This window comes from Anarrhichthys ocellatus, unplaced genomic scaffold (assembly GCF_004355925.1).
Source record: "Anarrhichthys ocellatus isolate YVR2014 unplaced genomic scaffold, GSC_Weel_1.0 scaffold7, whole genome shotgun sequence".
NCBI classification, from domain to species: domain Eukaryota; kingdom Metazoa; phylum Chordata; class Actinopteri; order Perciformes; family Anarhichadidae; genus Anarrhichthys; species Anarrhichthys ocellatus.
Window position 1 is genome coordinate 11164860 of NW_022280037.1, and position 17352 is coordinate 11182211.

At 40.0% G+C, this 17352-nt stretch overlaps 4 protein-coding genes across 5 annotated transcripts in view; all 4 read right to left on the minus strand.

The window, feature by feature from the left end:
• The window catches only part of LOC116383497 (zinc transporter 2-like), a 10331-nt gene extending 8416 nt beyond the window's left edge, over positions 1-1915 (minus strand). Inside the window, exons 1-3 of the mRNA XM_031847402.1 lie at positions 1772-1915; positions 1452-1660; positions 327-473 (exon numbers count right to left, since the gene is read on the minus strand). Coding sequence (XP_031703262.1) covers positions 327-473; positions 1452-1660; positions 1772-1827 — 412 coding nt within the window. The 5' untranslated portion in view covers positions 1828-1915. The remainder of the gene's footprint in view (positions 1-326; positions 474-1451; positions 1661-1771) is intronic.
• A 146-nt stretch (positions 1916-2061) lies between these two features.
• Positions 2062-7745, minus strand: dnajc5gb (DnaJ (Hsp40) homolog, subfamily C, member 5 gamma b). Of its 2 annotated transcripts, XM_031847426.1 has the most exons (6): positions 7574-7745; positions 6497-6626; positions 6188-6401; positions 5914-6067; positions 5131-5196; positions 2062-4275 (listed from the first exon to the last, which is right to left on the minus strand). In XM_031847426.1, the coding sequence occupies exons 2-6, from the start codon at positions 6607-6609 to the stop codon at positions 4223-4225; spliced, it is 600 nt and encodes a 199-aa protein (XP_031703286.1). In that variant the 5' UTR covers positions 6610-6626; positions 7574-7745; the 3' UTR covers positions 2062-4222. The 2 variants fall into 2 exon arrangements, with proteins under 2 accessions (XP_031703286.1, XP_031703287.1); XM_031847427.1 differs by lacking the exon at positions 5131-5196 and having other exon boundaries at positions 2063-4275.
• A 612-nt stretch (positions 7746-8357) lies between these two features.
• On the minus strand, positions 8358-12589 carry tp53i3 (tumor protein p53 inducible protein 3). The gene is made up of 7 exons (XM_031847401.1): positions 12498-12589; positions 11100-11174; positions 10828-11001; positions 10423-10690; positions 9469-9681; positions 9038-9234; positions 8358-8888 (listed from the first exon to the last, which is right to left on the minus strand). The coding sequence occupies exons 2-7, from the start codon at positions 11151-11153 to the stop codon at positions 8670-8672; spliced, it is 1125 nt and encodes a 374-aa protein (XP_031703261.1). The 5' UTR covers positions 11154-11174; positions 12498-12589; the 3' UTR covers positions 8358-8669.
• Positions 12590-13184: 595 nt separating this feature from the next.
• Positions 13185-17352, minus strand: cenpo (centromere protein O). Its single transcript, XM_031847416.1, has 6 exons — positions 17184-17352; positions 16835-16986; positions 16356-16518; positions 15969-16240; positions 15512-15671; positions 13185-14894 (listed from the first exon to the last, which is right to left on the minus strand). Exons 1-6 carry the CDS (start codon positions 17203-17205, stop codon positions 14785-14787), a joined length of 879 nt encoding a protein of 292 aa, XP_031703276.1. The 5' UTR covers positions 17206-17352; the 3' UTR covers positions 13185-14784.

Here is a 17352-nt window from a genome sequence, read left to right on the forward strand (position 1 = left end):
ATATACATATACATATACATATATATACATATATACATATACATATATATACATATATACATATATATACTCACAACTATTTGTTTTTGTGCCTTAAAATATAAATACGCCGTATCTAAAAATACTTGAATCAGGTTCTAAAATACCCTGTAACTGTGGAGTGTAAACTCCCAGAAACAAATTCAGTCGACATGATGTCAGTTTCCCTACAGCTTGATGTACGAATATAAGATTCACATCGATCTAAGAAAGAAAGCAGCTCAGAGAAGTCACCAAAACGTCAAAAACTAAACGAATGATTCCAACAAAGTGGGTTTGGATCTCACCTGCTCGATGCCACCCAAAGGTCATGGTGTGTGTTTGAGGCCTGGAGGAGATCCACAGAGAGAAGATGCTGATCACGGTGCTGCCAAAGTCAGTCAGAAGATGTGCCGCGTCCGTCATGATGGCCAGACTGTGAGCGGCGTATCCACCTGTAGAAAAGACGGAAATACGTATGTGAGTGTGTGTGAGAGAATGTGAGTGAACTGAGAGGTGAGGATTGTGTACCAGGTTAGGAAACCCTAAGATTTCTTATTCTATAAGAACAAGATACATTTTACAGCGTATATAAATAAACTCGTTAGTGCTTTCAGGTGGACGCACTCTGTCATTGTGATATACTCTTGTGTTATACATAGTGGTTCATTTCTTTTTGTTTTGTATATTTTTGATGATTAACTGTAGGTCGCTATTGTACTGAGGTGTTGTGTGAGAAGCTCCCTTGTGTTGCCACACACTCCCTGGTCTTCCTTCCCAGATTTTATAAGTTACTTTTTTCTTTTACTGCTTTTTGATTTGGCATTTATGTACTGATATTTGAAAATGTTGCGGGGGAGAGGGAAGTCTGGGTCGGCCTGCTTGGCCTGCTGCCACCGCAAGCCGACCCCGGATAAGTGGAGGAAAATGGATGGATGGTACTGATATTTCTTATTACTTATATAAACTGGAACAGATCTTCAATTGGCTGATTTAGTAAGCAGCGTTTATATGTTGCACCTGGTCAAATTTAAACAATTTTCTCCATCTATAGAAGTGATCGTGTCTTTTCAGATATGAAGTCTTTATATGCAAAGTCACAAGAAACTATAGCTCTCAGTAAAAAGTGCAATAGCAAATGTAGAAGTGCAGATGTATAAAGTAGCAGTAAACTGTATTTCTTAAGTAAAGTAAAAGTACCTCAAAATTGTACTTAACGACAGCGCTTGAGTAAATGTACTTTCCATCAGTGTGACTTTCCCCTAAAGCTCATCACAAGCATGAAGCAGAATCACTTTTCATCATCCAGCTGCCTAAATAATCCACATTTGCAATTTAAATTATTGAAAAACTAAAGTGTAATATTCATATCTGATACATTTGTGGCAGATCATAATCAGATACGACGATGCTTATTTTTTTCTTCATCTTACCAACCACCTCTCCGGTCATGAAGACGAGGCTGACAGCGCAGGCCGCGTAAAGCTTCCTTCTGGCCAAACGTCTCTCGTCCCTCTCAGCCGCCGACATGGAGCTCGCCTCCTGGCACAGCTGGTCGGGCTGCCACAGGCCGTCCACGCTGGAGGCATCTTCACTAGACTCTGATGCAGAGTCTGAATACTTGTCCTCTGGAGAACTCGTCCTGAGAGAAGACAGAACTGTATAAAACACACGCTTATAACAGATTTAAGTGATTCAATAAATGAAATCTGTGCCGACGTTGAGCTCATATGAGAATATAAAAAGAACATACAAGCTAAGAGGCTCCAAATGAGTCTCAATCAGATGTTTCTCTGTTGATAACTCCATATCCTCAGGTGACTACACTTCAGGGACTCCCTTTTAGTTTTAATGTTAAAGTGAAGCTGGACAACTCGCCAGCTGCTGTAACACGCGTTATCTCTCAGAGGTGGAGCACAACAGGAGCCAATGGCAGCTGACTGAGCCGAGAGGTGCTGGTCACTAACGGCAAACTGCACAAATTTACGAGAAAACTGTCCAACATTTCCAGTATAACCAAAGTTTATTTGATCAGACAGACGTTACATTTACAGAAACAAACAGTTTGGAAACATGGAAAAGTTGAAAGATTAGAAAAATACCTGGGAATGTTGAGATGACAAAACGAAATATATAATTTTTCTTTGTTTAAAGTTTGATCAAAATAATTCAAACCTGAAAAAAAAAAAAAAAAAAAACGTATACTAAAATATATTCTGGCACTTTTGTGAAGTTTTCTCAAGTATACAAAACTGACTTTACAGACATTTCTGGGTTTGCTTAAAATGTATATAAACATGTGAAAGTCACCTGAGAAAAACAGATCAAATTCTAAGACTAATGCACATATACAATTCAGATTTGTACCAAACGTACAAACCGTACATTCCTACACCGAGCAGAAATACAAAATATAATACAAACATGATAAAAGACAATTCAAGGGCCGTCCTCTTAATATACACTCAATTGGTCATAAAACCTAGAATGGGTACATCAAAAATACACCTCTGAATTAACACAAACACATGATTCCTGCATTGAGCATCATTTCACGGCACATACAGGCAATAAATCATCTCACGCACCACAGAGACCATCGTTAAAAGTAGGCCTCGACTCCTCTGAAAACATTCATCCACGTGTAATATTTGGCAATGAATCAAATCAGTCAGTGGTTGGTTCCAGCTTCAGGTGCGGGAAAGTGTTTTTCAGAAAAGTTTTAGAAGAGCTTTCTCAGTACCTTAAGAAGTATTCACCCCGTGTGTTTGTTTCTTTGTACAGCGAACTAACCACCAGTACTGCCATTATCTCTTAAAGATTTTAGTTCAATATTTTGGGAGATACGCTTATTCGTTTCCTTTACGAGCATTAGATGAGAAGATTGATACCACTCTCGTGTCTCTGCGTTGTGTTAGTGTGGAGCTGGAGCCAGGAGGCTATTAGCTTAGCATAAAGACTGGAAACAGGGAGGAACAGCTAGCCTGACTGTCTGGAGGTAACAAAGTCTGCCTATGAAAAACTCTGAACAAACAACACACAAGTGACTGTGGTTTTCTGGAACTAATTCTTCACAAACAATAACATATCCATCCGCCCAGGACTTCTTTGTCGGGCGTCTCAAACTAGAACGCAGGTTTGAAACCTTGTAGTGAGGAAAGAAAGTTCGCATTAGAGGTAGATTTTCGAACCAGGCTAGCTTTCTCCCCTGCTTCCAGTCTTTATGCTAAGCTAGGCTAATTACCTCCCCGTTCCAGCTTCTCACCTAATGTCATGTTCATGTCATATCTGGGTTATTCTGACTTGTCAATGGTGCTCAAGTCAAACCAAGTCATAATTACTCAATTAAAAACCTCCAATTAGTGCTTAATTAACAAGTGCACAACAGATATGGACACTTATATTCCAAAAGTATTTTGTTTTAACCCAACTTTAGGAATATGGTGCTTTATTGTCAATTAATAGATATTTTAAGGACTCACACAGGGAACTCTGCAATCATACACCTGCCTTGAGTCCAATGATGTGAAGAGTCACGTGCCGAACTCTACCTTTCAGAAAGAAAGCGAACGAGCGTTTCTCCCAAAATGTTGAATCGTTCCTGTAATGTCAGCATCACTCCTACAAATATCAATGCTCATGGAGCTAGAAGGGGCTGCCAGGCAAATGCACAACGGTGAACACGAGTGGAAGTCCAACCAAGTTTGGTTTAGTCTCAATATACTTTCCTAATTTCAATAAGCCTCTACATTATGTATCTATGTACAGTGTAACTGAACACCGCGTATGTCTCCGAGTGGTTGGCCTCTTAAAAATTGGGAACCAGCATTTTAAGTTGCTTTAAAAAGAAATATTAAAACCCTTCTGACCCAAGAGCCAAAAATATTCTCAGACCGTCGTGGCAGCGTTAGGATTTTAAACACGAACTTAAGATATTAAAGTGCACATTAAAAAAACTAATTATTCCAGAGCTTTGATCTGCATGGCTTTGTCACTGCAGTCCACACACAACCCACTATTTAAAAAATAAAAAGTTTAAATAAATATGAGATTGGATCAAAGACAATTGGCACATATCAAAAAATAAAATGGCACAATCAAATCGCTTTTTTTCTGCACGTCAGCCACCCATTCAAACCCATAATTATACTCCTCATCTTTGGCTGATGACGATGTGGTTCCATCAGGACTCCACTCACTTAGCTCACGAGGCTTCGCTGGTCGCATGGGGCTGAATCACGATCGGTACATTCTCCCCTGGAGGTGTGAAGAAAAGGGAATTCTTTAAAGTGTCTATACGTTCATTCATTTACCCCCAAAAAAACAGCAAAACAGAGCCGAGTGTATTACGGGTATATATTGTTCATTTTCTACTTTTACTTAAGTAAATGATTTCAATACGTCTTCCAGCACCGACATCAGGTGAAAGATTAACAATCAAACAAACCCTTCCTGAAAAATAGCATAACGGTGAAAAGAACCGAAGTTTATGAAAATATTCTCAGATATCGTACATTAGTTTACAGATTATACAGCGCAGAGGAGGAGAGAGGAGCAAATGTTAAAACTAAAATAAGCAGCAGAATTGTTTTTCGTCACTCGAGATCAGTGGTTCTCAACCTTTGAACAGAAGAAAAGACCGTTTGATTAGTTTAATGTTTGAATATTTATAATTATAATTACTCAGAGGCTCACAAACACGTCTATCTTTGACAAAAACTGCCAAGTAGGGATAATAGAAATATGTATTTCCCTTATCAGATAAATAATTGTGTGGCTACTCTGAAATGATCTTAACTCGCAGATTGAGAACCATGCTGCTCTTGATATTTAGCATTAGCATTTTAACCCACCGTGTTCCTCCACTGGGCTCAACATCGAGAACATCATCAACAGTGATAAGTGTAAGCAAGCAAAGATATTAATAAGCACCAAGAAAGAGAAGAATAACAGCATCCTGCCGCACTTGTAGGAAGACATGTTAGTGTGTTATGATAAACACACGGGCCTGGGATGGAGCCGTTAGAAGCTGTTGCCGAAACAGAAACACCGACTCACGTTCTGCCAGATTAGTGAAGCGGCACGGGGCGGCTGAGGACAGGTGAACTTTACCTGAAGAGGGGCCGGCGCTATCTGAAGGCTCAGAGCTCGGCTGAATAACTATTACATGGTCTCCTGCTGTGAAACAAAATGCGACACACTCAGCAAACCCACAAACAGCTGAACGCAGGTTCTCCAGACCAGAGAATATTCAGTTCAAAAAAGACCTTCATTGTTCTCTGTGAAGTGTGCCGTCAGTATAAATTTGAGAACAGACTTTGGTGGGGTGCTAGTTGGTAGAATGAGCGTTTAATTGGGTCATTTTCTTTTGACGGTGAACAACATGAACTAATACCTCTCGTCAGTTACAGCGACAGACTGTTTACATACGCAACTGTTATTGTAAGACTGCTAACCTCCATTAGGCGTGTATGTTCACTATAAAGGCTCACGGAGCAAACGCATCCGTTTTCAGATTCTCTATTCATCGTAGAGTCTTGCGAGAACAACAACGTGATTGACAAATTAACAAAAAAGATGAAGTATTCTTTTAAAGGCTTTTTAAAGTCAGTTTGCCGGCATTCACAGTAAACACTATACATGGAATATGTTTAATGTATGATCAAGTCATTGTGATGTTGCGTTAGTCTGGTTTCAGATTATTACTGTAGCATTTATTATTAGATTTTCATATTGACAATCTTTCATTTCTCCAGGAAATATTTTAAAACACTCTTAAATACTTTAAGTTTGAATTGAATTTGATTCAACGGACACCAGGGATGAACCATGTGATTTCCCAGTTTCTTATGTAAGCAGCTGGAAGATATCCATCAGAAGAGCAAAGTCCCTCACCTGCATCCTGTTCTCTGATCTCTGCCTCGAGGTCCTCAGGGTCCATGTAGGTGAAGTTGCCCTCGTCTTCTGAGGATTTGCACTTCCCGCAGCAGAAACAGCAGCAGCAGAAACAGCAGCAGCAGGTGAAAATACCGCAGCACACCACGAGGGTCTGAACACCAAAGAAAAGGGAATGAATACTAAACTCACAATCACAAAAGAATTAATTGTTCATCCAGAGAGTCGCTCAATTTTCTCCCATGTAGACTTTTCAAACCGCGTTGCCTCTCACCTTGAACCAGCATTTGGACATGAGGAAGTAGTATTTGACACTGTCGTCCCCAAACTGCTCGGCCACGTAGAGTCCCATGGATCCATACTCGTCGTAGATCTTCCGTTTGTTCTCGTCACTGATGATGGAGTTGGCGTTGTTGATCTCCTTGAATTTGTCGGCAGCTTCTGGGTTGTCTGGGTTCTTATCGGGGTGATGCCTCAATGCCAGTTTCCTGGAAATGAGTGAGTGAGGGTCAGAATATGCAGCTAAACAACTCAATAATATAATTTTATAAACTAAACATGTATTCAATTAATGAACACGCACCTGTATGCCTTCTTTATGTCTTCTGGAGATGCTCCTTTCTCCAGTCCCAGGATTTTGTACAGGCTCTCTCCTGCTGTTGACATTTTACGCTGAAGTTTGTTTGGGTCCTCCATGTTTCAGGATTTGGCAGCTGAGAAATAAACACAAATACAATAGAAAGAGTTTCAATAGAGTATCATACATCACTAGTAAGTATAAAACGGGTATTTCACCAACTTGTCGCAAATGTAAAACTCATACAGGTACTAAACTGCATTGCTTACGGGAATGCAACAAAATACTGTTAATTTGGAGAGCATAATGCACAGAGTTCATTACAGCAACATGTGTCAGCAAATCAACTTTTATATCTGCTCGTAAAGTCTTTAACAATACGAGGAAGTGGTTTAATCGCTTATAATGCTGGTGAGGAAACTAGGCCACCGTGGTCGTGTGGACCTTCCTTCTACTTCCATGTAGAGATCTCTGATCTCTGAGGAGACTCTGGAAGGAAAGCACACTGTATCGACGCAGACTCGTCTTCTTCTGCAGAAATGGAAGAACTGTTCTACTTAAGTGGATAATAATTGTGGGGAAATGACTGAATTGGGAACACTAGGCATGGATCAGAGCCATGTATACACAACAACTATCAAACTATCATTTCATTGCACCATGGTGTGTCTCTTGATATGTGAAAGCTGTGCCCCATTTCTTCTTTTTTTATCTTTTATGGGCCAGTCCTGCAACATTATGGTATGCATGTTTGCTTCTTGAGAAAGAAAATGAATTTAAACAAAATGGTAAACAAAATAAATGAAAGCCTGCAATTCACTGTACTCACAAGTGGAAAAAAACACAAATACTTCCATAGTAAGAACACATAACTAAAGTACATTTAATGGCTCAAAACGTAAATAAACTACAACAAACGTGAGGTAAAGCAATCATGCTGGGAGACAGTATTAATGGTATAACTATAGTTAACGTTAGTTACGTAAGGACTTGGGTTTACTCTAAACACTGCGGGGTAAATTCACCACAAACTGCTAACTGACTTAGCTAACTTTAGCATGAGGAGGAAGTGTTAAATCTCACCTCCAGGACGAATGAATGTCGTTGTTTTTGGTCGAATCATAGAGTCCGAAGTGTGTCCGTTTACTGTCCTGAAGTTTGATCCATGAAGTGAAGCTGGTACTCAGGTCTCCTCTCTTAATGATCCGCAGACAATCCCATTAGGAGAACTTTAGCAGCGAAGCAGGAAGCTCGAGACAGGAAGAAGTCTTATTGGTCCTATGACGTCTATTTGATGCGCGCGGGTCTGCGTTCCAAAATACGCAGGATGTAAATGTAATAGTACATAATTTGTAAAAGGGTTATATCTATGATTACACTATATAATTATATGATATTAACTGATTTGTGTGTGTGTGCTACTGAATGTATTACATAGGTGTAACTCCTTTACTACCAATGTTTACTCAAGTACAGTACTTTGCATTTTATGCTACTTTATTCTTCATTTTGGAAACCATTATTGCACTTTTCATTCCACTACATTCATTTGACAACATTAGTCAAATAAATCATGATATAGAAAAATATCATGATATAGCTACCCACTTTAAAATGTAAAGATTCAAAGCTCAAATTGTAAAAGGTTCCTCTACTGGGGATTATTAAAGTAAACACTATTTTATAAAGATGGGAAATTATGATTTATGGGAAATTTGGAAGCTTTAAAATCTGTATGGAATTAAAATTTGTAAATTGTACGCATTCATTTTTATCATATGTTGTTTCTTGACATAGTGCAACTGCAAATCCTTCAGCGTGCCTTCATTAAATAAGAAGATTTTAATATATTTGACAGGAAAACAACTCTGCTTTTACCACAAGTCTCTTTTAATGTTTCTCTGTAATATTTTGTAAAATATGTTATGGCATTATTTTGTATAATATATGTGAAGAGGAGAGTCAGTGTCGGTCTCTCCAGTATGAACACAATACTAACAAACATTTAGCAGTGGTTAGTCGTGACACTACAGAAGAACTGTTGTTGACTATTGGTGGATAAGACATATTTAAAATCATGATCAACATTTGTGTTAGACAAATTGTTTGCAACTAACACTGTTGTGTTCTGTAAGATTCATTGACATAAATCAAATGTCAGAGCATGTTACATTTCTGTTCAAATTACTGCAGCTGTTAATCGCTGAGCCTCCTGATTCGGTGGAATCACATTAATGACAATCTTCCCCGTGTTCTTGTTGGCCTCCATGTGTCTGTGAGCTTCTGCGATGTCCTCCAGGTTGAATGTGCTGTCAATCACCGGCCTCAGGGAGGCGGGCTGGCCTGAGAAACACGGTAACACTCTGAGTGAGAAAGCCTTCACCAGGTCTGCTTTATACTGTGAATAGAAAACACAAAGTGAGAATCAGACTCAGTTACACACATGCAAATACTGGAGGTGTGTCAGCACTTTTGGCATGAGTCAGCATGTTCACAAGCAGAGAAGAAGAAGCACAGCTAGTGTGTGATTTCTGGTTGAATTCTCACCTGAAGGCTTCGAGAGCGCAGGAGGCTGCAGAGCAAGTGGCCTCGCTTGGACAGCAGTTTTCCCAGCAGATCTCCCTCGACTGCCCGGCCTCCCATGGTGCCGTACAGCACCCACCGGCCGTCGGTGGCTAAAGAGCTCACATTTTGCTCCCAGTTACAGCCGCCGATGCAGTCCAGGATGACGTTTGCTCCCTTGCCTGTGAAATGATAGTAATTAGTGAACTGAATTGTAGCACTGTAGCACTGCACCAAATATGTATTCATTCATAGTCCCCAACAAATGCGTGATTTCCTCCTGTTTGGGTAATGTTTATTTGTAACTTTTCTAAAAAGAACATTTTCAGTCCCCAGAGAGTCGGGAAGTGAGAAAGAGAATAACTAACACCTTGTTCTAAATTGGATTGGACCATCTATACAGTGACACAATTCACCTCCAGTAAAGTCATGGACTCCCTGCGCGAAGCTCTCCTCTTTGTAGTTGAACCCCGCTGCAGCTCCCAGGCTCTCAGCTATCTTTAGTTTTTCGGGGCTTCCTGCAGTAACGACGGGCACGGCACCAAACAGACGAACCAGCTGAACAGCAGCTGTTCCCACTCCGCTGGCTCCAGCGTGAGCCAGAACTACTTCACCCTCCTTCACCTGAGCTGTGGCAGAGAAGACAGACGGCAACAACACACAAGAACAGAATTTATTATTTACCTCCTTGTTAATTATCGAGAGAGGGAGCAGGTATGGTAAGGTTGTATCACATTAAGTTTAAACTAACAGAAAATAATACTTCACCATCTTCACATTTATTTGTTTGGATAAACATGTAATTTCAGGTATTTTTTGTTTTAGTTTTAACTTGCTGAGAGCAGCACATGATGAGTCTTGTTTCTTTCAGGAACTTACAACTCAAGAAGATATAACAACATTACTAGTATTTATTAATTTTAAGAGCAACTATCAAAACAAAAATAAAAAGTGCTCCATAGATGAAATAATTGAAAAGAAAAACACAAACAGAGACATTTAGACTAAAAAGAATACAAAAACTGAGATGGCATAATCTCCACTCGACTGTAAAATCCTCAGGAATCTCTCATGTACGCTGTGATGTTGGAAGAACTGATTTCAGGTATGCATCCTGGAATGAACTGCTAACTGCCCACAAACAGAGCTTGCATTTTAAAGAGATTTTAATGCTTTATTATCTGGTGTTTTTTATGATTCTTGGAACAGTTTATTCCTGTTTATTATTGTGTTGTTTCTGTTTTCATCATCGTGTTCTTGTGAATGTTTCTTGTTCTCAGGTGTCTCTTGGAAAAGAGATCATAATCTTAACGAGACAGTCTGATGTAATAAAAAAACAAAATAGCAAACATGGTTGTGTGTATGTGTACCGATGAAAACCAGCAGCTGGAAAGCAGTGAGCCAGGCCTCTGGGATCGCAGCAGCCTGGCAGAGAGTGAGATCAGGGGGGATGGGCATTAGAAGCTCCTCAGGCACAGAAACATATTCTGCATATCCTCCTCCAGAGAGCAGCGCCATGACCCGGTCATCTGGCTTCCAGCCTCCTTTCACCCCCGGACCCAGAGTATCCACAGTACCAGCTACCTCCAGGCCTATGATGTCACTCTCACCCGGGGGAGGCGGGTACAATCCTCGCCTCTGTGGAAAACAAAAACATGAATGCACTCTGTCCTGGGATTGTGACGTCACATAAAGTTACCACAATCAGCTGGTAAATAGATATGTTTAGGAAGGAGGTTGTAATGCACTTGTGCTTTGTAACTTTTGTATTGTACCTGCAGTAAGTCCGCCCTGTTGAGGGCAGTTGCATGAACTTTAATTCGGACTTCTCCACCTTTAGGCTGAGGTCTAGAGACAGTTCGCAGCAGCAAATTCTCTGGTCCTCCCGGTACGTCAACACACACTGCACGCATCATCTTGGCAAAGCTAGAGCAACACTTGTGCCAGGCCCGTAAGAAGAAAACAGAAAATATATAGAACATTTTTAAATGCTACAATGTAGAGATGAAACAAATGCTTGCGTAACCTATATCCACTGAACACTCACTGTCTGGTAGTTGTTTCCATGTAAAAATCTTCCAGCGTGCAGGATGTGATGCATTTATGGTCCGAGCAGTGGCAACTGTGATGTAATTAAAGAAAAAAAAAATGCATACATCAGCATCAGCATTTGACCGAGAGCACCAGTTCTTACAGAAATTACAGTCTACCTTCATTTATAATGGCCCATAATGCATCAGTGTTTATGTGCTATTTTAATATCCCGTGTCATGACTAATATAGTGTTTATTCTGTGATTAGTTTCAACTGTAAATACATTTCTGTTTTTCTACACATCTGTTTATAGACCACATAATATTGAAAATGCAAAAAATGCTTTAGTGCCATTTTCTTTCACAAGATAAACTGTCAAACTAAATTAACGAATCAAACTATTCATGTCTAAACTGCAAAGTCTTGTCAGTTGACCACCAACACAATCCTGCTCATTTGTGCATAATGTGCTCTTTAAAGAGTTGTCTAATCTAAGCATACACATGCAGATAGTTCTGATCTTATTTGACCATAAATTTATAATATCCATCTCCAGCACTTCCAGAGCAACCCAAAGTGCAAAAGAGGTGCATGCAATTTTAGTGAAACAACTTTTTCCCAAAGGAATGTGTCGTCACTGCATGCAAACAGAGAAACAAGGACAAAGGATTTGTAAGCAGCTGTTGTTAAATGTTGTTCCATGTTTCAAGAGACACTTAATATATCTGTGGGCACCAGTGTCTCTGTAATATCATCAAGGTTAGCGAGCGCCCAAAGAACCATTGCTAATGCCCATTCCGATCTGCTGGACATTGCATGGTCCATGCAGGCTTCCATACAAAACTGCATGGCCACATATCTGCATATAGCTAACACGGACATAAGAAATATCATAATGGAGGTTATTAACATGATGTCATAACATTTAAAGCATGATTATATATTAAGAAAACATGCAGATGAATTATGGGCCATTTGGCTTTTCATACAGCTGCAGAGCAAAAACATATGAACTAGCCCAGGAAGCATAACTGTGCATGTAGGGAACATGGGTGAGAATAAGAACAAAACTATTTAGGAGAAGCTGGAAAACGGAAGAAGAGGGAAGAGGAAGCAGTTTTAAAAGTACAGTAGTGATATGACGGAGGGTCAGTGAACGATTCCACGATTACGTCATACTGTCATGACCCATTACGCAACGCGCCTGCGCTATAAAAATCTAAATTCTCAGCTGTTTTCTTCTTAATCTTAGATTACAGTGTCTACAGATCTACAGCAGTGAGATTAGGTTGTATTACAGGCACGATAAGAAGCATATGCAGTAGTTTGTAGTTTAGGATAGTTGCTAATTTGACATGAAACCGATCTGCTACCTTTGAATTATGTTAAAGCATCAAAAACAGCAACTTACCTGACAACGATGTCAACAGTCCCTCAACTTTGAGATGACTGGGTGAGTTTTGGGGAAGTTTAGTTGTGCCATCATGCAGACTGGGCTTCAGTTTGGCGCGGGAGGGATCAAACCAGCAGAGGGGCGGGCTGGTCTGTCATATGACAGAGCATATTAAAGGGACACTGCACAGGGAAAGGGGGATTTCATATTGCTTTGTGTCACTAATATCCTTAATTAAATGTGAGTGTTAAATACAAGTAAAATGAAGGGATTCATCCTCCATAAGAATAGGGCTGCAAGAACCAATAATTAACATTTCAGACTTCCAGTTATTTTCTCCTTTGGTTCTATTCAATGTCAGCAAATAGTACAACAAATATTATCATTAATAATAACAATACATTCTATTTATATTGCACTCTTCAAAACAAATATTACAAAGTGCTTCACAAGACAAATAAAAGCAATATAAAAGAACCAAAAGTGAAACCAATACAATAACTATTAAAGTAGAGCAGCGTATGAAAAGATCCACAACAAATATAACCGTGACATAAAGTAATACTGTATAATAATAATAATAATGTATGCAAACACAAAAACATATGTGCATACACAGACACATGCAAGTAAAGGCGTGTGCACATACAGACACATACTGTATATGGCATCCTAAAAATTAATGTTTAAAAAAAAAGTGGCTACAGGTGTTGATGATTGAATTGCTACAGAAAGCGTAGAACATTTGAGGGCCCTGAAGGCAAAATGCCCTTTGAAACTTCCCAACTTAAACAAGTTTAAATGTCTTGTTTTGTTCAACCAGCAGTCTTAACCTAAAGAGATTAACTTTACCATCACAGAAGACAAAGAAAACCAAGAAATATTCACATTTGAGAAGCTGGAACTAGAATTTACATAAAAGCAGTTAAAATCAGTTCAGAGAATAATCATGTAATGAGATAAAATGAACGGAAAATGACAAATAAATGAATTTAAAATAAGAAAAAGATTTTAAATATGCAGATTTTGTGTATGTATGGTAACATTTCGTGATATCAGCATTGCTAAAATCCTAAAAATGTATTATGATTAAAAATATTTCAGCACTATCAGCAAAATCTTAAGTAGAACTTAGACCACAAACAATGAAAGATCATTTGAGAGACTCGTAGCATTATTCAATAAAGTACTACAGCTGCATACAATTAGAGAAAGTATGCTCTTGAAATACTTTGAACAAAGTGAACCATTATTGTGTAACCTGCAAGAAGACCCGTGACTGCACTCGTGCGACGTCTTGAAATTTAATCTCTTTAAGGACAATACACAATCCCCAACAATCCCATTCACTTTCCTTCAAATATAATAGGCTATTATATTACATACAATGAGACGGCCATGGCAGCAGACGCACCTGTATAACACGGCGCTCTGGAGGACAGAAATCAGGTAAGAAAACGACAAACTCAGCTTTAATTTAAACAGAAAAAGTGACTGAATGAGGGAAAGAAGTAGGCTCAAAAACACGTTTCTCCTTCTAGCCCTCTTGTAATGGATCAGTGCTTCAGAAGACCTAGTGTGCTGCAGAGAGATCTGAAAGTGCTGAACCAAAAGGAGGAAAGGGATCTCCAGCATAAACTGGACATGTTGGACCGACAGTACAGGTACACTCGCAAAATGCTTCAGCAGAGAAGAGACTCCCTGACGAACGAACAGAGACGAGTAGTGATGGTGAAAGTGGTTGAGCCCAAAGCGACAGTCAACATCGCTATGAGAGAAATTGGAGAACACAAATTTCAAACATCTGATGGCAGAAGATCGTACTCCAGCAAATCCCAGTATCGCAACAGAGAACGTGAACTTGTGGAGCAGAGTCGGTCGATATCGGCACCGCCGCCGTCGGTCAAACCCGCCGGCTCAGTGAGACGCAGAGGCAACATCCAGAGCAGCGTGTCTCTCATGCAGATGAAAAACATCGCAACTATTGACTCAATATCAGAAAAGGAGCTGGCCAGGCAACAGCAGAAAGCCCGAGAGGAAATGGAGCAGCTGAGGCAGTTTCAGTGGGAGACGTTACACAAGAGGGTGGCAGTGTTTATAGAAAAGCTCAGGGACAAAAGCAACATGGAAATACATATGAAACCTCCACAGAGGAACCTCCACAGTTTGGAATCTTCTGACCTCGACATTTGCAACATCACGAAAGAAAATAAAGTTGAACTATCTGTGTTTTATTGTAAACAATGAGAGTGTAAATATTTTGTTCATTAAAATGTAGAAAAGCTTCATTATATTTCCTAATAAACTACACAATATTCCCCATCTTCCTCATGGTTATCAAAGCTTTGTGCACAGGAGTCTCCATGAGAAGGCTGCGGTGTTTCTTCCACTCTGGAGAATCAGGAAGCTCCTTGTCTGCAAAAAAAAGAAAAACTGGAGATATTAGTTGCAGTCCTTCACTTCAACAGCGGAATCCTGCTTTTTTCATTAACACATGTGTAATAATAAACAAATTATATAATAAAGCAATAGCTTGAGAGGCCATGGAGCGTTGTTTGGCCGTGGTATATGGTTATTATACCACAACTACGAACCAGTCACATTTCTGGATTTGATTTAGTATAACAGTCACAGGGGACATCTTTCTTATTCTTACATTTTTTTGGACCAACAGTCAAAAACCACAAAGATATTTAATCTACAATGATGTAACAAGGAGAAGAAAATCCTCACATTTGAGCGTCTGAGTACCGGAGAATATTTGGTATATTTGCCTCACAAACCGCTCATGAAAATTGTTGTGGACTAAATGATTAAATGACTAATCGTGCCAGCTCTAGTGGGATGTTCTAAAGAAGAATGTCAGCTAAAATTATTCAGCGCTTGTTGTGAAACTACCGAGACGTACTGTACGTACAGAGGCTTACATGAAGCGCTCACTGTGTCTACATGTATTATGGGTTGTATTGGTGCAGATCCATAACGATCAGTTTGAGTTGGGAAACTTCTGCAGCATATAAAATAAATCCTACCGTCACATTTGAAGTGGACTCGTGTGGGAAGACATCTGGTGCGGTCAGTGTAGTCAAGTGAGCAGAGAACAAGCGTCTTCTCTTTCGGCACCGTGAACATCAGCACCAGTAATGAACACAAAACGTTACTCTCCATCACTACCACAGACTTATGGAGCTCCTGTAACACAAGCAGGAGGACAGGGTCAGTGTGCAGCTACATTTCCTATGAGAGATTATCCTATTAGCCTTGAATGTTAAGTAGAGAAAGACTTAATTTCTCACTATTTATTCATCTGAAGTTTTTGAAGAAATATGCACAAATCACTGCAGGTTTGATTGGGGTGATATATTTGTGGGCCAATATTATTATATATCATATATATTAGTATTATAAACAGTATGTTGTGAGAATTACAAAAGAACCTGTAGCACATAAATGTTTTATAGGCTGCTTTTTAAAAGCAAAATCTGGCACCTTAACAAGCTTCAACTGCTGCTTGCGACCAGCAAAGGCGTTGAGATGTTGGCTGAGGGGGTCCAGAAGAGTCCTTATGTCTGTCTGCAAGCTGCTCTGCTCGGCCAGGTTGTTTAAAGGAATGAACGGGGGAACGTCGTGACGGCTGATCCTCACAGTCGGCTTCACGTCGATCTCCAGGTTGTAGGTTTCTAAGTAGACGCCCTCATAGGCTGTAGCCAGAGACACACACATCCCTTTACCTTGACGGGTCTTTATGACGTTGTACCCACCTGAGCGACATCAAGAGATTGGATTAGAACATAGTGATGAATCTGAGATATATAAGAGACATGTATAATAACATCTCACTGTCAAATATATAATAAATGGGTGAGTGACGGGTACCGATGACGTGATGAGCATGCAGGAGGTCTTTCAGTTGTGTATGTCTGGCCATCAGCCGCAGCAGCTTTGAGTTCTCAGAGTCTTCATCCATTCCCTCTTCTTCTTCTTCTTCTTCTTCTTGTGTACACCGTTTGTCCATAGATGCCCTCAGTTTCTTGAGATTCTGTAGCAGGACGGAGTAACAAGCACCAACAAGAAAGCACAAGAAGTGCAGCGTTATTAATGACGTTAGTGATGGAAGGGGCAGCTTTTTTAAGTATTCAGTTACTAAAACCACACTGTGAAATTACTCCACTAAGTCAAAGTCCTGCATTCAAAACCATACTTGAGTATAAGTATTTACATACTATCAGTATCACTGGTGAGGATAAAGGTAGAGCTGTTATAGACTGCATTGTTTTGGCTATGTGTACCTAAGTGTAACGTCATGTATACTTTTAGTGTAACAGCTGTAAACTCTTCCGTCAACATGGAGTCACCTTATGAGTCTCTATCTCGGCTCTCAGCTGGTCTCTCTGGGTCAGCAGCGCCTCAACTTTAGCCTTCAGCTCCTTCACGCGACTCGGCTGCTGAGGTTGAGTTTTACGGCTTCTTGCCTGGACTTCCAGCAGACTGAGATGACTCAAAACACCTGCGGGAGGAACAAATGCTCATCTTGGATTAACTCTCAAAACGACAGATGTGAACGTTGCTGACATTAGCCTCATAGACTGTCGGGACTGTTAGCATTAAGCTAGTGGAGCGTCACAACAAACTACTCCTAGCTAACCAGATAGCTAGATAACGTCAGCTGTACCGGTAAACTAGCGTTACACCAGTCCGGGTTACCTTTCGTAGAAGCTCCCTCCATGTTCCGCGAGTATTTATTTTGTGTTAAATAATGTACGTTTTAACTGCTTTAGATGAAAACATCCACTCCAAATCGTGGATTTCTTTTTTGAGTTTGGCGGCTGCCGCGTCATCATCCGCAGCCACGCCCCTAGTTTCAACCCCGGAA